We start from the raw sequence: 23,553 nt of genomic DNA, 5'->3' as shown, positions 1-23,553 counted from the left end.
AAAATGTGACTGGTTACTAGAGGTTTTATATATTTATACAATATATACATGATACATCAAACGAATACCATTTCGACTAACTTTTAATCTTACTTTAAGTGTCCATATTATTATATTTGTACCTTTTAAATATTGAGTTTTTTGTAATATATTTTAATAAGAATGGAAAAAAAATGCATAGCAAATTCGGAAAACCATACCAACTCGAGACAATGTCCGGGTCCAAATACTAGTTTATATTTTGTGAAATGAATGATTATACTTTATATGGTTATTGATTGGAGGAAGTGAAATTTACTCCTACTTTGATAGTAAAATCATGGACTGTGGATTGTATCAGATAATGAGAGGGACATTTTAACAGAAGGTATGGACATATTTATATTTATATTTCCCATTTTACTTGGACTGCATTCAATAGCGTTGTTGGCTTCATATTGGTTTTCAAAGAGAGTAGTTCATCTTTGCCAAATTTTTCGTCTATGATATTTTTTTCCTTTAAGTATTGTTAAAACTTTTGGATAGCTGAAAGCCTGAAATTAAAGAGAATTGAATTGGATTTTTTGATTTTTCGGATTGGATCAATGTGGGTGTTGGTCAATTTAATTACGCAAATTTGTTAAAAAAGAGCTTAATAGGTCGGCATCGATTATGTACATTGGTGTACGTGGGCCGGGTCGGGCCTGTTCATGGGCTCGGCTCACAAGCTTGGAACAATGGCGGCGGGCTAGACTGGACCCGAGTTTGTGGATGGTGGGTCGGGCCAGAAATTTATGGATTTTGTCCGCGGGCTCGTGTCTCTTGTGGGCCTGTTTCGTGTTTTATGTTGTTTTTTATATATATTCTTAGCAGCTTTAGACTAAAAAATAAAGAGAAGGGGGTATTCGGATCGCGAGTTGGCCTACATGCTCTATAGGCGGGCTTGTGTCAGCTTTGAAATAAAATTTCTTGCTCGTAACATGTTTGCGGCCCACGTAACAGATAACGGCCCAAACCAGACCTAAATTGAGCCCAACTTATGTGTCGGCCCGACCCGTGCCCACATCTACCATTGAAGATATTTTTGGTTTATGAAACCTTCACATGATATTTGTAATGGTACTATAAAGTATAATGCTTAAAATATGTACTTGAAAACATCTTATTAGTGGTTATAGTTGCTAATGTGGGACCATCAAGTTTTAAATACATACCCTTACTTTTATTATTGTTACTTTTTAATAATAAGGAAAATGAACCTTTCAACCCTAAACCTTTACACCTTCTCGGCATGGTATATTGGCATTATTGTATTGAGGATATAAACTGATCAATTTCTCAAACAGACGAACACCATGCTTAGTAAGATTCGAACCCTCAATATCTATATGATATAAGGTAAGAGTCTTGTCTAGTGACCAAATAATAATTGGTACAAACCCTTACTTTTATTGGTTAAGCTTCCCCCATCATACACTACTATGTACCACTAACTACTAGCCCCCACATAATTAATTTTTTTATCTTTCATTCGTTCAAGCTTCCTCATATTTTTCATATTTCCTCCTCATCTATCTTTCTCCACTAGCAAACGAGTCTTTGACATATGTCAACCACCGGTTATTACCATTATTAACAGTGGTAAACATATTAGGTCGTGTTCACTTCATGTTAAGTTTGTAGTTAAACGAGTTTTCTCCTAACCAGTTAACCCTAATCATCCCCATTTGTTATGATTAACAACTATCAATCTAATTCAAGCTCTTTGACAAATTATTCACTAGATCCATTTATTAACTTGGTCATCAAACACGTAACCATAAAACAAATAAATTAACATCATAAATCAAAATGCCCTTTTTTATACGCAAATCAAGTGATTTAGAGTAAACCGATCGAATAATAATATCAAGTCAATCGTAAAAAATATTTAAAATACTTACTTTTACGTACAAGTAAAGCTTATATTACTTATGGGGTAACAAGTAAATATGGTGGTGGTTTATAAAAACTAACACTAATTTAGCTCAACAATTTCAAATCACATCAACATCTCTAAGGCAGACAATATATTGAATTAAACATTTTGTCATCTTCCTTTAGACAATACTCGATAATTATGTTTTCAAATTTCTCACACAATTTCAAATAATCAAATTATATCCATCAAAACACCAATATATTAAATCAACCTCACTCGAATTAACTTTCGACTAAATCAATCTCGAATAACTCGCAAGTTGCAATGTCTGGTTACCTGCCATTGGAATTTGGAACCATTAAATAATCAACCAAGAAAGAGAGTGCGAGGAAGGAGAGAATCCTCATTGATTTTGAATCCTATACAATAATAATAACTCACTTTCTTTGACTTAAGATCTTGTCTTTCTTCACTCGTTTTCCCCCTTTTCACTTACTATAAGCGAACCCTAAATCCCTTCCCCCTTTTCTCTTATGATTCCAGAAGTTCATTTTTCAATTTCACAATTTCAACGCAGATTCTCGTAGATCTGATTTCCCTCATTTCTACTTTCCCCCTTATTCTTTTTCTAGATTTGGGGGAAAATGGGTCTGCGTTTAAACCCTAGAAATAGTTCGTCGACTTTTTACTTCATTCTTCTCTCTATATTTTTGATCAGTTTGTTGCTTGTTTCTACTATCTCAGCTCAGGTAATATGATTCTTCATCTGTTAAATTATCCCATCTAATTTTCTACATTTGAAATTATGTCAATTTTTACCCAATTGTGCAGGAATCTGGTGCTGATGATCAGAATGAGAGGGTTGGTGGATCAATTAAGGATCTGGGACGACGTAGTAAGGTGAGTGAGATGCGTTTTTTTGTTTGTCTAATTTTGAGTAATTTGAAGTATGAATTGTGAATTAGTATGGAAAAATTGGTAATTAGTAGTTATTTTTGGTCTTGATTTTTGGATATTTTTCCTTGTTTATTTTCAGGATTTGTTGTTGTTTGTGATTGCTTTATTGGGAAATTATGTGTTCAGAGTATAATCATCTCAATTTTGCATGACAGGATTTATTGGTATTGATTTGGAAGAGATCAAATGGACAGAATTTTGGGATTGTCATGAATATTGTTTAATTTCCTTTGCATGTAGCTTTGAGAAAATATTGAAAGATAGATTATACTACTAGATGACCTGTGTTGCCGGTTAGTTTAGCCGGCTTCTTTAGTGTTAGTTGGCCTTGTAAACCAGTTTTGATAGGTGGTAGTTCTTAAAATTCACCGGTAATTGTTGGTAGTTTTCCCAGTGAAAATTCAATATAATTCATCTTCATGTGGTTGATTAGTGTCCATCCTTAAAATTCAGATCCCTACTGAAGGAAAATGTTGAAACAGATAGGAAGAGGTTGAAAACCATAACTAGAAAAGAAAAAAGAGAAAGAAAAGAGTTGGGGTGGTAAGGAAGAAAGCTATAACTACACTATTGTTAGAGAAACTGATGTTTAGAGAGATATGAAATTATATATAGGAGGACCTTTCGGGATTATTCTGTTTAATTTTGTGTTTGATAGGATTGGTGAGGTTGAGACATTGTTTTTATTTATAATGCTTGAAAATGACCCGGTTATGGAAAATGTAGCAAGTAAAAAAAAGAGAGAAGCATCTTTCTGTTCTATTCTTTGATCATCTACGTTAGGGAAGAGTATGTAGCTTTTTGCCAACTTTTTATCTTTTTTTGGCATCTACATGTTGGCATTGCCTGATAATTACAATGCTTTCATTGCTTTGTAATTTCAATCATAGTAGCAAGTAGCAATTTGTGGTGGCCTTGGTGGGGTCTACCTTTAATTCTTTTGAAGAGTAAGATACTTTAGGAATATAAACTCAATAGGGCAGCAATTGTATGACGGTTTGCTGAAAACTAGTTCTTCCCTATGTTTTCCCTGTGGCAGACTGGCAGTATCCCGCCTCAAAGCTGCAATTTGAATTAGTTTAGTATAAAGGTATTTACAATTTACTGGAGGGACATATGTCTTACCAGCGTTTGCGCCTTTGTATTTAAAGACAAAATCATTTGGTACTGAAGATATAACCTCATAATAATTGCTGCATGTTGCTTCATGAAGTGGTGTATGTCCTTTTAATTTTTATTATCCGCGGATGGGACAAATGTGCAGTGTACTGCTTTCTTAGGCTTTGGATCCTTTGTCATTGCAAGAAATTTGTAATTACTTTCATGTTGCTGAGTTTGAAGCATAAAAACAATATATGGTGGATATTACCATTAGAGTCGTTTTGGAAAACAAGCATGGGAAGCCAGTACGTGAAGGACATTTTACAAGCAAATTGAGGCTGCAAGAATCTAGTTTTTGCTGTGAAGTTATTCCGAAAGACTCCTATGGTGATGGCCACTATATCTTTGTAAAGTTTTGAGCTCATGCAGCATCAAAGTTCGTGCAGTTTTTCTGGTGGCAATTGGCCCATGAGGCAACAACTTAAGTCTGTGTTTGGCTCCTTCCATGGATGGTGAAAAATTTGGAAGGGTGTCGTCACTTCATGTAGCAACATGTACTGACAATTTTATCTTTGCTATTAATGCATATATTTTATGACAATTTCTGATGTAAATGATATTGGCGAGGCTTGTATACGCTATTGCTTAATATATAGTACTTGTGAGCTGTGGCAATGGGGGATGTCTTTTGTGCTCTCAATTCTTTATTTTGAGGACCTCAGCAATTCGAAACTTCCCATTGTGCAATCTTTTTTTATCTGTTATAATGTTATACTAGACTTGCATAAAATGCTCTATTAATCATTTGCCTAATATGTTTTAATCCCTCCATACTCCCATCTTACATAATTTTTCTTCTGTTTCTGTTTTTCCTATTTAACTTTTGCTTTTCTTCCCTTTTCTAATTTTAATATTCCAATGCACTATTAGTCACTCTTGGTAAAATCCCACTCATCAATGGCTCTCCATGATAATTGTGAAATCTTGACGTGAACAATGTTCAAGGGTTGGTGAGACTCTAGAGTATAATATTTTGTCTGCATTGGTGGGGGAGTGTTTGTGTATAGACATGTTTTGATTCTTCTAAAATGAGATTAAGCTATGGATGTATTTCAAGGTCACAAATATAGGCTATTGTTGCAGATTGTGCTGGAGCATCTGGGAAAAGATGCTCATTCCATACATTTGGGCATAAATTTGGACTCTGGTTTGGGTGTTTTCGATGCCTTTTTCGCGAGTTTATGTATGATACTTGTGAGCGAGGTTTGTTTTCTGGCCATTATTGTAATTATATTTTGACAGTTTTGTGTTCCTGTTACTATTTTACTTTTTCTTCTCTCTATCTTTTCATACAGTGTTCACGTCCAATTTCCTGCTAGATTATTTTCAATGTTGGTCTTACTAGCTGGTGAATTTGTGATAGATTGGAGATGAGACATTTATCATAGCAGCTCTAATGGCAATGCGTCATCCGAAGTCCATTGTTTTGTCTGGGGCTCTGAGTGCCTTGGTTGTGATGACAGTGAGTTTTTTCCCTTTTAAAACTAGTCAGAAATTTTCCTTTGTCTTACCTTTTTGTTCTTCCATACACAATATCTAAAGCCACATGCTTTTGCAATTTTTAGAGATTTTGTTATGAGAGTTGGTGAGGCTCAATCTGATGCTAACATATCAACAGGTGCTCTCCACTGGACTTGGTAGGATAGTTCCAAATTTGATATCGAGGAAGCATACAAATAGTGCAGCTACAGGTACACCTTATATATGTTGTCAATAATGTTTAGGGCATCTTTACTTAAATTCAGGTTCTTTCTTTTCCTTTTTCTTCCTCCCCCCCCCCTTCCCTCTTCCGATAACTTCTTGTTTGTGTGGGGAATAGTCAGCATTCTGCTAATTTGCTATTTTCTCTATTGACTTGAAGGATAGATGTGTTGTTTTCTGATTTCCAAATTGAGAAATGCTCAATTATTAATCTTCTGTGCCTTTAAAATTTCGTTTGTCAGGAATTTTGCGGTAATTTGTAGGGACTTGTAAGCAGGGGCGGATCCAGCGTGGGTTCAGTGGGTTCAACTGAACCCACGTGGATCCGCCAAAAAAACTGGGTTTTATAGCAAAAGCAGAAAAATGATTATATAGAAAAGCGCCTGCAATAATTAAATACATTATGTTGTATAGCGCAGTGGTAATGTGCGGAAGCTTGAGAATTGGATTTTTGTAGGTCGGGGGATCGAATCCCGGCAAGGGTAGGTGCAATTTCATTTTTTTTTCCTTCCTCCTTTTGTTTTTATATTTCAGTTTTTGTTTTTTCTTTTTCTTCCTCCTTTGTTTTTATATTTAATTTTTTTTTTTCTTTTCTTTTTCCCTTTGCTTTTATATTTCAGTTTTTGTTTTTTCTTTTTCTTCCTCCTTTGTTTTTATATTTCGATTTTTTTTTTCCTTTTTTTCCTCCCTTTGTTTTTATATTTCAGTTATTGTTTTTTCCCTTTCTTCCTCCTTTGTTTTTATATTTCGATTTTTTTTTCCTTTTCTTCCTCCCTTTGTTTTTATATTTCATTTTTTTTTATTATTATTTTCTTCCTCCCTTTGTTTTTATATTACTACTACAACTTCTTCCATTTTTTTGTTTTATTTTTCTTATTTCTTCTAATCCTCCATTTTTTAGCTTCCCTTCTTTACAAAAATTCCCCTCTCACCAAGTACTTATACATTAAATATAAGTTTTCATATTTATTTTACCTTAAAAATAATAGAGTTTTTAATACATTAGTTGATTGAACAAAGAGGAATATATGCAGGGAGATTATGTTCATTTTTAATACCTAAATTTAAAATAATATTTTTATATACATGTTTGATTATTATCTTATTGAAAATTAAAATTGAGATAAATTGTCTAACTCAAATTACAATCCACCAATATAAATCGTTTAAACGCCTTTAAATATAAAGATTACTATTAAAATCTTGTCGTTTGCGTGCATATAAGACTAGTTTCAGCTATATGCATGTTTGAACAAGTTCGAACCCACGTGATTCAATTCCTGGATACGCCACTGCTTGTAAGGGTTAGTTTGCTCTTCATCTAGAGCTATAAATTTTTTGGCTAATTTTTGATGCATCCTAAGGTATTACAATGTGCTGGTCAAATTGATTGATACAATCAAGTGGTAGCAAACAACTAGCCATTGTGTTCCAAACTTCTCTCTTCAATTTGCAAAACATCCCTTTACTTTGCAATTGCTAGTTCATGTTGCGTGATCTATTTCTAATCAATTTATTGCATTTATTATTTTGCCTATCGTCTGATGATCCTCTGGGGAAATCTAGTGCGTCTCAGGAAATTTTGATTGTTGTGGTGTTAATACTTCCATAATCGTATATCATTCTTACTATTTTAAATGTATATATGGTTTCTCAATGCAGTTCTTTATCTATTCTTCGGTTTGCGTCTGCTTTATATTGCTTGGAGATCTGATCCTAAAGCATCCCAGAAGAAGGAAATGGAGGAGGTATGTCACTGTTCTTTTCTCTATCTTTTCTTCAAAGCTTCTCGGTGCATGTGGATGCTTCTCTTTTGTTGTTTGCCATTTTATCTTTTCTGGGATCCCCAAGTGGGTTACTGGGATGTCAATTTGTCATAACTCTCTGATGCTTGGAATGAACAGGGTGCTTGTGTAATGGTGCAATATTCGTTTACTTAATTTTTTGGGTGATGTATAACTGCTTTTTAGTTGCATTATTATATGTCGAACCTTAAAAGAGTTAAGACTGCATGGCATGACTGTTTAATGTGTGGCACTGATATGAACAGAGTACTTTACTAATGTTCTATAGATGACCTCTTTTCTTTTTCTTTCTAATGATCCTGTCATTCTTGGATTAGCCAGATTATTAGACTGAACTTGTCCCCAACGTGCCATTATAAAATATGAAACACCGAGGCTTGTCTGGCTTTTGCTTTGAGTAGCCATTTGCTTTCTGCCTGCAATTTTGGAATGTCAGTGTTTTTATTTAAGTACTTCCAGTAGTTATTGTCTGTTTAATTTAGTTGTATTTTTTTTGAAAATGTATATTAGGTTGAAGAGAAGCTAGAGGGAGGACAAGGAAAAACATCAATGCGCCGTTTCTTTTCAAGATTCTGTACTCCAATATTTTTGGAGGTACGCTTGAAACTGAATATATTAATTAATCTAGAATCGGAACATCCAGACCTGAAACACTCTTCAGTAGAGAATACTTATGGTGTTTCCAATGTCATTGAACCTCTTGGAAGTGTTCTTTTATCTTTTAATCACAACACGGATATGATTTAAAGTTGGTATCTTTATGTTTTCTGCAGTCATTTATTCTGACCTTCCTGGCCGAGTGGGGGGATCGTAGTCAGATTGCTACTATTGCTGTAAGTTCAACTTCCCTTTGAATTATGAAGTCACAGGCATTTTATCTAAATGGAGTTTTATCTTATTTACAACAAAAGCAGTAAAGCTGGAGCTTTTGTACAATATAATGGATTTGCTTTTATGGTCCATTTCTGGTGCTTTCATACAATATTTGATTTTGTGGTGGCTAGTTGCAGCTTTAATTCAATGATGAGATGATATTTTCTTGATCCCACAGCTTGCGACACACAAAAATGCTCTAGGCGTTTGCGTTGGGGCCACACTAGGGCATATGGTCTGCACATCAGTGGCCGTGGTGGGAGGAAGCATGTTGGCGTCCAAGATCTCGCAACGCACAGTCGCTGCTGTTGGTGGCTTCCTCTTTTTGGGATTCTCCATATCTTCCTATTTCTATCCTCCACTATAAAAGAAACTAACAAATTTGTTGGCTATACATAATTCATATACATGTAGCGTCTTTTCTCTATTCTTTCTTTTTCCCCTTTCTTTTCAGAATCTCCTTTACATCATTTTTCTTTTTTCTACCGTGCCTTTATTTTTTTCTTTTATAGGTAGCACATTTTTCATGCTCATCTAAGTTTTTCTTGCTGCCTTTTCATTTCTCGGGGGTGTAAAATTTTATCATGTAAAGGAAGAGAATGTCTCTCAATTTCTCTCTATTATATGAACTGCAAATCCATTAATTCAAAGTTAGCTGGAATTGAATGTAGTTCCTCCGTAACAAAATCGATGTTATACTTTGAAAATTGACTATTTACCTACTACATTTGATCATGTATTTTAGTCTCATATAAAATCAACCGTTATTATATACTTTGTTGTTGGATCCGTTTCAATGTATATTTTCGTAATATTAACTTATAATTTTTACTAATGTACAATTTAAGTTATTAATTGTCAAAGTACTGCATCGACAAACGTGAAAGTTAAAATGTAACATATGGAAGAAGTATATATTATGATTTGTTCTTAATCAATATATGTTTATCCTTTGATTATGTGGGTATTCTAAACAATCCAGCAACATGAAGGCATATTAAAAGTCCCTTACGAAGTATTTTGAAAATTTCCGATATCATGTGAGTATTTTAAAATTTTTCGCTAACCATTTGAACCCTTTATCATGGATTTCTTTTAATTTTTGCTTATATAATTTTTCTTTACTTATTATTTCTTCCTCTACATTTTAATTTATTGATGTTAATAATAAATATTCCAAATAAAAGTCAAATAATATTATTAATAAATGTTGTCGCGTACACCCTATCTTCAACATCGAAATCAACCTTAAAACAATAAAGATATAAATATTTACTACAAATCTGTAATGAAGAAAATTTAATTTATACACACTCAAGCGGGACTTCTAATTCATGGTTTTAATTTGATTTCCATTAATAAATTTGGACAACTTGAAATCCTTCATATTAAAATCAAAGACTTCCACAATTCGTGCTATAGTCATCTTGACATAAAAAACTTATAATATTTAATATTATGTTGATTATCGATCTCATTTTCCATAATTAATCAACTTAAAAACAGAAAAAAAACTCAGAGTATAAACGAGAACTAGTTCTTGTCCCGGATGATACGTCTCAAATTATTTACCAACATGGTCAAAAATAGAAATAATATCTTGTCTTTAAATAATTTTTTCTTTCACAAAGACCAACATGAGTGTTGTAGTGTAGTTTTTTTTTTTTGAAAGAAGTATTGTAGTGTAGTTTTTTTTGAAAGAAAAGGGATTTCATTAATATTTCGCCAAACGGCACTTACAAGTCATTTTTGAAAAACATAAAATTCTAATAGAAATACATATCACCCTAGAAATGTAAACATCACAGATTTGACTTAATTTTGCCTTAATAAAAATCTTCATCTGAAGCAATGCAATCTGTGAGTTCGCTCTGGTTCGGCATACGATCTGCAGATGCGGAAATTTTGGGATGAACGTACTCCAATAGTCTTCCATAATTTTACAGAAGTTGTGAAACCCTAATTCTTCATGTTGAGTCTCGAACTTCAACAAATGAGAATAATTTCTCATACCTAAAAACAAAAGAACCATACTCACAACTCTCATAGGGGAGAAGGAGATTTCCAAAACATAAACTAAAAACCCCATAAAAGGGTTTGAGAAAATCTCATAAGGAGATACTAATTTATTGAACAAAACAAGAAAATGAACTAAAAACTGAAAATAAAAGGAAAAAAAAGGAGCTTACCATGGATGAAAACATCCATGGCTGCCCCCTAATTGATGAAGAAGGGGTAAGAGATGCTAGGGTTTTAGAGAGAGAAAAGGAGAGGGGAGGCTAGGTTAATAAATCTATCATTCTGATACCAAGCATTGTAGTGTAGTTGATTAGTGCATCTATACATCAAACGAGAAGTTATAGGAGTTATAGTCTTGAAACACATATTTTTATTACTTAATATGGTATAATTACTTCAAAATGAGTCATATTTAAATTGAAATATTCTCTGATCAATTAAGTGGATTTGAATTCTATGAGACTATGAGAGGAAGAATTTACAGAGAACATGAAGAACTGTTATTTGTATGTTGTATAACAATTCCAAAGTTGTATAGCTATTTTAGAACTACTATCTAAAATGCGATGAACTCTACTCTTTTACGTTCTAAATTCTTCCATTATTCCATTGCTATCAACCATTGTTTCAATCCTTCTATAATCTTCACTTCTTCAATCATTCCATATTCAACTCAAAATCAGATTTTCTGGGAACAATTTCAACGATCAAATGTTCATTTTTCCTCTAAACACCATGAAAAACCCCCACAAATGTTGGGTTTTATTAATAATCTCAATGATGAGCTCACTCTTAAGACCCTTCATGGAAGATTAATCAAGAATGCTTCCATTGTTGATTTGGATGTTGGGAACTATGTGTTAAGTGTTTATGCAAAGTTAAAGGATTTGGGTTCTGCACAGAAGGTGTTTGATGAAATATCTGAGAGAAATGTTCGTACTTGGACTGTTCTGGTTTCTGGGTATGCTCGAACTGGGTTGTTTCGAGTTGGGTTGGATTATTTTGCTAGAATGCTTGTTGAGGGAGTTTGTCCAAACGGTTTTACGCTTTCGAGTGTGTTTAAGTGTTGTTCTTCTGTAGGTTTGGTTCATGATGGTAAAGCAATTCATGGGTGGATACTAAAAAATGGGATTGGTTTGGATGTTGTGTTGAGGAATTCTATTATTGACTTTTATGTGAAATCTGAGGAGCTTGATTATGCTAACAAATTGTTTGAGTTCATGGATGATGTCGATACTGTTTCGTGTAATATAATGATTGCTGCTAATATGAAAAGTGGTGATGTGGAGAGTTCTCTTGAATTGTTTAGAAGGTTGTCCACCAAAGATGTTGCAACCTGGAATACAGTTATATCAGGTTTGATTAGAAATGGGTTTGAAGGAATGGCATTGGAACTCCTTTATGAGATGGTAAAAGAAGAAGCTTGCTTCAATGAATTTACATTTAGTACAGCATTGGTTTTGGTTTCCTCTTTATCAATGCTAGGGCTTGGGACAGAAATACATACTCGATTGATGAGACTTGGATTCTATGATAACGAGTACATAAGATCGTCATTGATTGATATGTATGCCAAGTGTGGGGTGATTGAGAAGGCATCAGTTGTGTTCAAGCAAATGCATCAAGGTTTTCCTGAAAAACCAAGCTTGAAGATAAATGGTAAAACATTAACTGTGGACACTGTTTCTTGGAGCTCTATGGTTTCAGGATATGCCCAAAACGGGAAATTTAAAGAAGCCTTAGCAATGTTCTGTCATATGGTCACTGAAGGAGTTGGAGTGGACAAATATACTCTCACTACCATTGTCTCTGTATGCGCTGATTATGGGTTGCTTGATTTTGGAGAGCAGATCCATGGCCTCTTACATAAGATTGGACATGAATTCGATCTAGTTTTGTGCTCTTCATTGGTTGATATGTATTCAAAATGTGGAAGTTTAGGGAATGCTCAGAAAATATTCGATCAGACTACCACTAGGAACACTATTCTATGGACTTCAATAATAAATGGATATGCTTTCCATGGGCATGGTAGAGTAGCAATTAGACTTTTTCAATTGATGGTGGAGGAAGACATTCAACCAAATGAGGTAACCTTTGTGGCGGTTTTAACTGCATGCAGCCATGCTGGGCTAGTTACTGAAGGTCGCAATTATTTCAGAGTAATGAAAGAAGTTTACAACATGATGCCTGGAGTCGAACACTTTACTTGCATGGTTGATCTGTTTGGCCGTGCTGGCCTCCTGGATGAGATAAAGAACTTCATTTATGAGAACAATCTATCACATCTTAGCTCAGTATGGAGGGCCTTCTTATCTTCTTGTCGACTTGAAAAAAATTATGATATGGGAAAGTGGGTGTCCGAAAAGTCACTTGAACTAGAACCATTGGATGCAGAACCTTATGTTTTGCTGTCGAACATGTGTGCTACCAGTAACAGATGGGAAGAATCTGCTAGGGTTAGGAGTTCAATGCAGTATAAGGGTGTTAGAAAGCACCCAGGTCAATCTTGGATACAAATGAACAATCAAGTTTATACTTTTGTGATGGGTGATAGGTCTCATCCACAAGAAGCTGATATATATTCATATTTGGACAGCCTAATTGGTAGACTGAAGGAGATAGGTTATTGCACTAATTTAGAGCAGGTTACGCAAGATGTTGAAGAGGAACAACAGGAAATGTTTCTCCGTTATCATAGTGAGAAGCTAGCTGTCGTGTATGGTATCATTAGCACGACCAGTGTAACACCAATACGGGTCATGAAAAACCTTCGAGTTTGTACAGATTGCCATAATTTCCTCAAGTATACTTCTCAGCTTTTAGGTAGGGAAATAATCGTCAGAGATATTCGTAGATTTCATTATTTCAAGAATGGACTTTGTTCTTGTGGAGATTACTGGTGAGCCAGAAAATATAGTATGATGGCACCTAGACGGGCATGTACTGGTGACATCAATATGTAGCGACAACGTTTGCTTATTGTCATTATAAATAGTCAAAGACCATTAAGTTCTCAAAGTAGTGCATCTTGATTGATAGTTGATGTTATTATGTTTTTAGTGCTCAAGGTTCAGACCAAAGGTTCAACAGCTCTTAAACATTCTGATTGTTGAAGGCCCTGATTCATTATCTTTCAGATACTTGGCCATGTTTGGACAGGTATTTTGTTGCTCATAAATTCTTTCAGGTTTTATGTTCCTCTGTATTTTATTACTCTGACAAGAACTATGATCACCTTTGTAGCAACATTCTGAAACAAAACTTTCTAAATAAATTAAATCTTCATCCATCTGGGCATCTTCCTATGTTTGTCTGCACCTTTTTGTGTAAGATCTTCTAGTTGGCTTTTTTATTTATTGTTTTTTCTCTTTGGTTCCAGTATATGTATGTAATAATCTATGGTGGATAACAAGTTAGTACAGTAGTATGTGTCTGGCAAACAATATTTAACCAAAGATCTCATGGAAGTATATATTTTACAATTCTATTACTCCCTCCGTCCCAAAATATAGTTCCCATTTCCATTTTGAGTGTCCCAAAATATAGTTCCCATTTCCATATTTAGTTCCACATTTTTTCGTAATTTGTCTAGAAAAACCGTGTCCCATCATTTATTTGCTTCTTGAATTTTGTTTTTTCCTTTGTTTATTCAACCAAAATGTTACAATTAATGCCCTTTCACCAATTATTCTCCACTCTCTCTCCTAAAATCATATTTTCCCATACAATATTTATTGAAATAAACAAAAGATCTTTACTATCTCTCTTATATTCTACTTGCATAAATTACCGTGAGAAAAGGGAAATGGGAACTATATTTTGGGACGGAGGGAGTATAAGATTTCAGGAAGGTTTTGAAGTGTCTTCTTTGAACTTTGTAACTGCATATTCAAGTGTTTTCCCTGATCAAGCAAGCTTTCACTGCACTTTTATGCACATGTTTCTTTTCGTGCACTCTCCCCTGAATTCTTTTTCTGGGCATGGTTTAATGAGGTTCAACTTTCAATTAGGAAGTGCCTTACAGGTCAAATCCGAACTTACTGTTGTTAGGTGTAAAAGATAATGCATCATTTTGTGTTCTATGCTACTATCCCATTGGTGCCATCTTTTACTCCAAATCAATTATGCCTATATTCTTATTATGATTACAGTTTTGTGGGTAATCATGCTAATCATTCTTAGATCTCTGCTTCTTATTTTGTTTTTTCTGTAGCTGGTTTTCATGAGAAGATGGATAATGGACATGATTTCAAATTGATTCAGTATCTAACTTTTCATTTAATTTATCTTAGAACAGCTGTAAGCTGACTCATTTAAGGCTTACTCTAATCAAAACTTGCTTGCTTGCTTTTCTGTAATAGATTTTTGTTACTGTCTAGCAAAATTGTCCTCTATCAAATTACCTGACCTATACCGGAAAGTCGGAAACTAGATGTCCCGATTTTGACCCGATCAGAAATTGATCTCACCCGACCTGAAGTTTCGTATGACCAGTATTTGGTTGATATTTCCCGAAAAATAAAATCATATTAGAAGACCTGAACATGACCTGAGCCGAAAATTAAATTGTTCTTCTTAGAGTAAGGGATGATTCATTTCTTGACGAGTCCTGCTATTCTAATTTGCTCATGATTAGGTACTTTGAGATGAAGAAATGCCCAAAATCACGATCACCATCAGTTTTAGCTGTGGCTTTATATACGTAATATCGCTTATGTTCCACTCTTGGAGATGGAGTACATATCAAGTAAAGAGAGTAGTAATGTTTAGAAACCAAATACTAATTAAAATAAATCTTTTGGTGGCTTTTCTCACACGAGAGGTTAGTGGAACAAAGAAAGAGGAGCCCACCTACTATAGCAGAGAACTTAAACATCAAAAGTTAGATACTAGGATTTAGATCCATAATTGTTGTTAAGATCTGTCCTTTAGCTCTAATTTGACATTGATATGTTTACACAAACCCTGGTATTTTCAGTTTTACTTTATATACATTAATGTTATGTTAACAGTATTCTTTCAACTTTCAACCTTTTATCTCATTCTTTTTTCTTTCCTACCAAACCAACATGGGTACTGACTTTTTCTATTGTAAAATTATACCTTCTTGACAGCAAAGCTAACAGCAGCTACTATAACAACCCAAAGCCTTTTCTTAAAATTAGATTTTCTTAAAGTACTTTGCATCTCTTTCAGTTTGTGTTGTCTTCTTCCTTTGCTGACATTGCGATGGGTGTTCAGGGTAAGATGAGGGGTCGAATGGAGAAATATGTTGTTCTTCCTTTCTCTATGGGATGTGTTTCTCAGGCCAGTGTCGCTGTGGCCGAACAAAGGCCTAGAAGAACAAAAGCGGACTTACTTTCCCCTTCATTAAGTATGATAATACTTTTCTGTGCTCTTAGCTTCATGTTAATGTAGTACAATATCCAAGTGTCTTAGATTTCGGTGTTAATATTGGTTCTTGACTCTGACTGTTTCTAGGAATCCGAGAAGAAGATGATGACGATGACAGCTTATCTGGTGAGAGCATGAAGCATTCTTCAAGGTTTTTGGCACTTCCAAGACCTAACTTGTCTACAGGAGTTAACCGGCTAGTGAAAGGTTTCAAGAGCTTGTCACAACTATTCAGTAAGTAATACTCTCAATAGTTGCTTTTGATCTCTCCTTGATAAGTTTAGATATTATTACTATCAAACGACATACAAGGCGATACAATATATCTACCCTCAGAAAGAAAAGGCGATACAATACATGTCTCCATCGTAACATACACTCCAAAATGAAAAGCATTTCTTCGGAATTGTTCTTTTGCAACATTCTTGAAGGTTGTGTTTTCCTGGGACGGTCTAGATACGAGAGAGCAACATTTTTTTATCATTTTGAACGAACGAAGCTAGTCTTGTATATACCCATCTATACTCTAATGAAATCTTATAAGGGTTTTAGCCTTTTAGGGCATCAACTTTTAAGGTGATTCCATCCTCTCATGCATGCATGTGTATAATATTTTTTATTGCTCATGGAACTCTGATGATAGTAATGTTATGTGTCTACTATCATATAACTGATTTAACTGTAGCATACTGTTTGGCAAAACTAATCGAAAATTTATGTGAAAAAATCGATAAGCGCCTAGATGAAAAGTTCATAAATCTTAGTTAGATTCCTACCATGCGTGTGCCATTTACGTGATGAGTTTATCTTTTTCTTCACCACAGGAAGGCTCACTGCATATTATAGGCTAATTCTGGCCAGGGAAAACAGTGCATGACCCTTTTTATGTGGTTGTTAGGTTATTGCACTACAAGTATCTGGCAACACAAGCGCAAACTAACTACAAATTTTACTTTCACATTGACATTTAATTCTTTTATTACCTAGCTGTATATAAAAATATAAGTTGGGAGGGTTAGCATTAGCTTATCATTTAAATTGCATTTCAGCTTTTTCAATACCTTGCCAGATTAACACCTCTAAAATAATAAGTTAGGTAAAAATTTCCATGAGCTAATCACTTAAACTACTTGAAGTTGCTGATTGTCTGATTATAGTGAATTGCATAATCAATACTTCTAAAACACACATGTATCTTTATCCTTTGTATTGTGAAAGAATCATTAGGATGCCTGTCTTTTGCTTTTTTGTTTTTTTTAATCCTTTACGATTATGAGTAGTACATAAGATATGCTTTTTTTTGTGTGTGTGTGTTGGTGTTGATCTTTTCTTCCCCTTCTTTTCTCTCTTTTCCAGTTTATGAAGATGAAATGGAAGGGTTGGGAATGAACATGGAAATAGGAAGTCCAACGGACGTGAAGCACGTAACACACATCGGATGGGATAGCTTAGCCAATAATGACCCACTGATGGGGTGGGATAATCTCATAAGTACTGAGTTGCTGGCTCACCCAACTTCATCTGCTGATAGTTTGAAGCAGTTTAATAAGCTTGCAGCAACTGCTGTTGAAAATGACTCTCCAACCTTTGTCAGTAAACTCAATGCCTCCACTTCATTAGCTTAGTCTTGAAGATTATATCTTTGCTTTTGATCATCTATACATTATATAGTATATAGTATTTGTAGTAGTATATGCCTTGCAATCAAAGTTGGGGTTTCTTGTATGATGTGGTTTGTATTGTGCTAGTTTTGTGTCATTATGTACAAATCATGACAATTTTTATAATGCACCACCACCTCTATAATCATATTGCATATTTGTATTGTGGTTGGTTATCATTGGTTTGATCTAGTGTGTACTCATGTGTTGTAAAGAACAAGTTGTGGGTTTTAGAATGAGAAAAGGTGAAGTTATCTTTAATGTTACTTGGTTTCTTTCTTAGTCAATTATGACTATCATCATATTCATTCCTCCTCCATACCCCCTTTAATTCATGAGATGAACATATCTAGCTTGTTAAGATGGCAAAAAGAGGGGTAAATATGTGATGCAACACCATGCATCCATGTCGGTTATATGTACTCATGTGCAACTGAGATCAGACATTTTTGCGGTGTTTGATTGGCCATATAAGAATTGTTCAAATTGTAGATTGTACATCTGGGTACATCGGCACTAGGTGATTCTAAATACGCAGTGTTGAAATAAGTGTAACATTTATAACCGAGTGTATACAAGAATTCACAACTGATCTCTTGTCAGACTATCTGACCTAGTCAGACCATTAGCTTTTTATGTAATTTGCTCAACTATAAGCACTTTTTTATAACTTTTTGTAGACTAATTTATTTATTTATTTCAATGATAATGATTTGTTTGGGTAGATGGTTTGATACTTGGGATGCCATTGTTCATTAGAATTTTGATTAGCACATTTTTTTTTTCTTTTCTGACGGACAATTAGCACAAGCTGTAGTTTGGTGGTAAGACACAAATTTCAACAAAATACAAGTCAAACATAGTAAAGGAGCAAAGAGAATGCAAAGTATTTCCTTGAATATACAAGATCTTTTTCCATCTTCACAAGAATACAAGTTTATCCCCTTACAAACAAAAGCATAACCTCTAATGATCTCAAACACTTCACTCACTTGAAGTAGTAAGGAAGGTCAAGAACATACATGAGGAAGTAAGCCCAAGTGACACCAGAAACGCCACCGAAGAAAAATCCTCCGGTAAACTTGGCCCACCCATCAGCGGTTTGGAGCTGGTCGGGCTGCTTCTTTCGCCCGGTCAAAGTCAAAGACGGGGCGATTGAGGGTTCTCCCTCCTTAAAGGAAGCAATGCCATACATGGTTAAGCAAATGCTAAGGATTACTACAAGTCCTACAGCAGCCAAGGAACCAGCTGCTCCAGCATACTCAGTGTTTCTTAATGGACCAGTCTTCACAAATGGGCCTACCAAAAGGAAACCATGGGCCAAGCCCACTTCAACTCCACGTAGAAGTGGGTTGACTGCAGTTCTGTAGGCTGGAAGGTTGGACAGGTACCAGGCAATCAATGGGCTGGATGTCACTGGGGTCTCAAGCCCACCAATAAATGGGTCTCCATTTAGAGGTTGGATTACTTGGTATGCTTGCTGCAAAAATCAAAGCATTATTTTCTCTTTTTTTAGGTTCATAGAAAGTTATGAATTGCAAGGATATAAGCAAAGTTTTTATTGTGTAATGCAACTTACTCTATACTTCTACCACTTAAAATAGTTAATATTGGAAAAAATAATATTAACAAAATATCCAATGGACTAATGAAAATCAAAAAGCGACTTACCATTTCCAATTTGATCAAAAATTTCGAAAAATGTGTTCGACAAGTCAATTTACTCCTTAGTTTCTAAAAAAAGCTCGAGATTGCTTTTTTTTTTTTATATATTAGAACGAGATCCTCTTCTTTTTTAGAAAATAATGGATGGAACATTTTCTAAATCGATGGTTGAAATTTGAAAATATGTCAAAGGAAAAGCAAAGGGATAATTAAGCATTAGCATATTTCTTAGGGAGTGTTTGGATCATATAATTTTGGTATGAGGTATGGGTTTATACTGAGCAAAACTTGTACCTAGTGTTTGTTTAATAATTTGATAGATTTAAAACCCATACCTCAAACCCATAAGGTATGGGGTTTTAAAAAAACCCAAGGGGGAGGTGGATTTGGCTTATATCAACACCTCTAGTCGAGGTATTAAATAGAAGAAAAAATTTCATTCCCAAATAAAATTAAACACATGGTATTAGGTATCAAGTTCGAAACCTATACCACCTTGATTTCATCCCTGATTTCAAAATCATACCACTATGTGAACCAAACTCCCCCTTATTTTCGTCTAGTACGAAATGAGAAAATTAAAATTTACAAAAATACTTATATCTAGATAAAGATTTATAGAATCTATCCAAGCCAATCAAAAACAACATCCCTTTGTTTAAAGAAATAAAGACCAACTAGTAAAAGTCCAATGTGACAGATTGATGATATAAGAATTGGGTTTAGAAACTTCAGAGAAATAGGAGGGGAGGCAAGAAGGCAGCCACTGCAGAAAAAGGAATTTAACCAAAAACAACTTCTGACCTTTTTGTTTTACTAAATACCAAAACTACCAGACATATCAACAAGCAAACATACATCATCAATGATCTAGATCACCGAATTTCAGATCTTATTTTTAGTGGAAGGTCAAAATACCGAATATGGTCAAATTCATTTTCTTTGAGTGCAACAAATACCAATATGTTAGATTTGGTATGATATCATTCTAATAGATCTCTAACATATGGTCATATAGTAACCTTTAATGTATAAGAGTCTATTCTCCCCGGCTTATTTTCAGCTGAACAATACTTTTACTCTCATATATCAATTTTCAGTTTGGTTCAATTCAGTTCAGTTGAATTTAGCTGTTTTATACCGAATAGAACATTCCCTAACTGCTAACTATTATAAGAATTAACAGTTACAACGACAATTCACAACTACCACAAGTATAACAGTTATTTTTCCGAGCAAAACTTATATCTCTACTAATTCATATAGTTTTCAAGCACTACTACCAATTTTCCGAGTTTAATATGTTCAATATCTATGTAAACTCCGTATACTTCAATTTGCACTCCCTTACTATTGAAACTTCAATATTCATAACTAAAAAGGATCATGACCAAAATAACTTATTACAAATACACTAACAACTAACGAACAGTTAATTTCAGACGATGTCAACTAGTTTAATTGATAATTAAATTTCGCGCAACCATATCTAAGAGCGAAATTTACCTTTTCAGACTGAATAGCCTTGATGGTAAAAGAAGGGTTCCTCCTAGAAGAAGGGAAACCTCTCAAGGCAGGGCCAGAAATACCCTTAGGAGCCACAAGAGTCCTAGTGGTGAACCCACTCTTTAATTGGCTAGCCATTGGTGCTGTTGTTGCTGCCATTTTTTAGCCCCCTTAAGAATAAAAAAAAGAAGCAGAAATTGAGAGGGAAATGTACCAAGGAAAATGGTGTAAGACTTAAGAGTAAATTGAAAAGAGTGGCAGTAGAGTTAGTTAAAGATTTGGAGAGAGAAACGACAGGTTATCCTGCAAAGTTGGATTTCATGGTTGTGAGTTAAGTGCCTTGATTTCTGATTGGGTGATTTGTGGATCCAACCTTATCCACTTTCATTTATCTTCAAATTTTTTTTATTTTTAAAAATGATATTATTTGTATTATTTGACAAACCACACATTTGGATGTCTTATTTTGGTGTTATTTCTTGCTTGCCTTCTTTGTTGCTAGGTATAGGGGTGTACACAAACGGATTCCGGTCCTCGGTTACAAAATTTCCCGATTTCGGGTTTTCGGTCCAGTTCAAACCCAGAAAATTCCGGTCCGAACCAGTTGGACTGTGATTTTTATTATTTTAGTAAAAAAAAAGTTTATATGTTAAAAAAAGTTAAAAAAGGTGGAGTTAGAAATTTAAAAATCTACTATGTATTACTTTAGAATTATTGTTATTAAAAATATTAATTTTTAATATATCTAATTTATAAATATATTTAAATAAAATAAAAAGATTTTTTCTTAAAAAAATATAGATTCCGGTCCCGGTCCAAAGAAAAAGGAAAATTCTGGTCCACAGGTCCAGTCAGTTACGATCCGATCCGATCTTGGACCAGTGCATACCTCTAGCTAGGCATACTTCATTAGTTCACTTGTAATCTCAAGTACTTACAATTATGTAGATATATGCAATTATTTTGATTGAATGATAAAATCACAGTAGATTTATGCATTTGATCAGTAGATTTATGCATTTGATCTAATACTATGTACTGTATATTATTATTGCCTTTAAAATAATGTATAATATTATTGATTTTGTTAATTTTGTTATCTTTTCATCTAAATTTAGTTGTTAGTGGCGTTTGATCGATAATGTCGGGTTGACATGACATGACAACTCTTTTAATTTTCCTCCTCTACCTAATTTTTTAAGGTTAAATTTCAAACACGCAAAAAAAAAGGGGTTAAATTTTCACCCTTATATTTTATTCTCCTCTAGATTCTTGCACAAACTTTCATTGGCAACAAAATGTTATAATGGATTTTCAATAAATAGCCCAATACTTATTCGCACTCAAATTAGATACAGAGGTACAATGAGTTGCATTGAGTTTTATGTTTTTGTATCAACATAACTTAAATTAGATATAAGATTTTAATATCAATAGTAAATCGAGTTTATTAATTGATATAATTTAAATTTGACTTTTCACCTATTACATAATAGTCCTTCCTATATTAGATAAGAATTTCTATATTGTATAATTGTAGTAATTAGGAACAACTATAAAGTTTTTTCATGTGAGGCATACGTTAAACCATCCAAAGAGCTTGGCCAAATCGATTCCTACGTACCCTTACCAAGTGTATACAAAATTGGTGTAACATTTAGGAAATATTATCATCGTCCCCTTCTTTCTACAAATTGGTGCACATAGTTCCACCTTTAAGTGATGTTTACTCTAATTATAGCGATATCAATGGGCTTGCATGCTGGTAGTATTTGATGTGCGCAATATAATCATAAAACTAGTTATTAGGTCCGGATTATGCTCCGGGTAAGAAAAAATTTTATTTATTAATATAATACTTTATAACAATAACACTAAATATAACTTAGACTAGTGGTTAAAACTCTAGTGTATGTATTAGAGGTCTTGGGATCAAATCTTATATTATGCAATTTCTTAATTTTTTACATGAACTAAAACTTCCTAGGGAGAGCTCCACGTGACACAGGGCTCCTAGCTACTAGCTTGGACTGTTTTCCACACTACACTTCGTGATTTGTGTATATTACGGTCTCATTTGCCGGATATTATGTACTAAGTAAGGCTTGGCTCTAGTGGTAAAGGTTTGGGCTCATGACTTCAAGGTCATAAAATCAAATTTCACTAGGGGCTCTTTGGGATGAGGTTTCCCTTATTAAGTAGGGTTGGAACTATATTTTGAAACGGAGAAGTACATGAGATGAGATAATGTTTCTTTAGTAAATAATTTCCATTGTTGTGGTCAAGTCAGCCACCTCTTATTGGAATCTGTGGTTTTACTTAGTATAAAAGTTAAAAGGTTCTTTCCAAGCAATTCTGCCAAGCCAATGAAGAGATGAAACGAGTAGAAAGATAATTTATCAAAAACAAAAAAAAAGAAGAGGGGTTCCCTTTCTCTAAACTGCTTGTCAAAGGGGTCGATCAACTTAAGTTTGAGTGAAGTAATGTTCTTTTTGAATGGGATTAACTTATAAATTCTCAAATAAGATTTTCTTATCATGATTTATGTTAAGATGAGGATTACTTATTACTCCCTCCGTCCCATATAATATAGTGCCTATTTCATTTTTGGTGGTCAAATTTTAAAATCTTTGACCGAATATTCTCATTTGTATATATAAAAAAACATATTCATGTAGGAACTTGTTAGATTCGTCTCAATGTGTAGTTTCATAATATCAACTTTTTATATTTTTTATTAATAAGGAATTGAAGATATTAAAGGTCAAAGTTACGTTTTGGAGACCGTGAAAAAAGAAACAAGCACTATATTATGGGACGGAGGGAGTATATTAAAGGAGTTACCTCGTTCTTCTGTAAATGCATGATTCTTTAAGATAAAAGGTAACTGTTTATATTAAAGTAATCT

General features: G+C 34.1%; 3 protein-coding genes across 4 annotated transcripts; 2 read left to right on the top strand and 1 right to left on the bottom strand.

Moving 5' to 3' along the window:
* The first annotated feature begins 2,219 nt into the window (after positions 1-2,219).
* LOC104890287 (putative pentatricopeptide repeat-containing protein At3g23330) lies at positions 2,220-13,322 on the top strand. Its single transcript, XM_010675707.4, has 10 exons — positions 2,220-2,649; positions 2,732-2,800; positions 5,102-5,221; positions 5,382-5,480; positions 5,637-5,709; positions 7,382-7,467; positions 8,035-8,118; positions 8,298-8,357; positions 8,576-8,761; positions 10,977-13,322. Exons 1-10 carry the CDS (start codon positions 2,545-2,547, stop codon positions 13,320-13,322), a joined length of 3,228 nt encoding a protein of 1,075 aa, XP_010674009.1. The 5' UTR covers positions 2,220-2,544.
* Positions 13,323-13,439: 117 nt separating this feature from the next.
* Positions 13,440-17,735, top strand: LOC104890224 (CRIB domain-containing protein RIC4). 2 transcript variants are annotated; one of them, XM_010675627.3, is made up of 4 exons: positions 13,440-13,578; positions 15,661-15,793; positions 15,901-16,047; positions 17,170-17,735. In XM_010675627.3, the coding sequence occupies exons 1-4, from the start codon at positions 13,567-13,569 to the stop codon at positions 17,436-17,438; spliced, it is 561 nt and encodes a 186-aa protein (XP_010673929.1). In that variant the 5' UTR covers positions 13,440-13,566; the 3' UTR covers positions 17,439-17,735. The 2 variants fall into 2 exon arrangements, with proteins under 2 accessions (XP_010673929.1, XP_010673928.1); XM_010675626.4 differs by having other exon boundaries at positions 13,442-13,578; positions 15,616-15,793.
* Positions 17,736-18,351: 616 nt separating this feature from the next.
* Positions 18,352-20,928, bottom strand: LOC104890225 (photosystem I reaction center subunit XI, chloroplastic). Its single transcript, XM_010675628.4, has 2 exons — positions 20,646-20,928; positions 18,352-18,954 (listed from the first exon to the last, which is right to left on the bottom strand). Exons 1-2 carry the CDS (start codon positions 20,802-20,804, stop codon positions 18,463-18,465), a joined length of 651 nt encoding a protein of 216 aa, XP_010673930.1. The 5' UTR covers positions 20,805-20,928; the 3' UTR covers positions 18,352-18,462.
* Positions 20,929-23,553: the final 2,625 nt, after the last annotated feature.

Source organism: Beta vulgaris, chromosome 4, assembly GCF_026745355.1.
Source record: "Beta vulgaris subsp. vulgaris cultivar EL10 chromosome 4, EL10.2, whole genome shotgun sequence".
Taxonomy (NCBI): domain Eukaryota; kingdom Viridiplantae; phylum Streptophyta; class Magnoliopsida; order Caryophyllales; family Amaranthaceae; genus Beta; species Beta vulgaris.
This window is presented reverse-complemented; position numbering and strand designations above follow the sequence as displayed.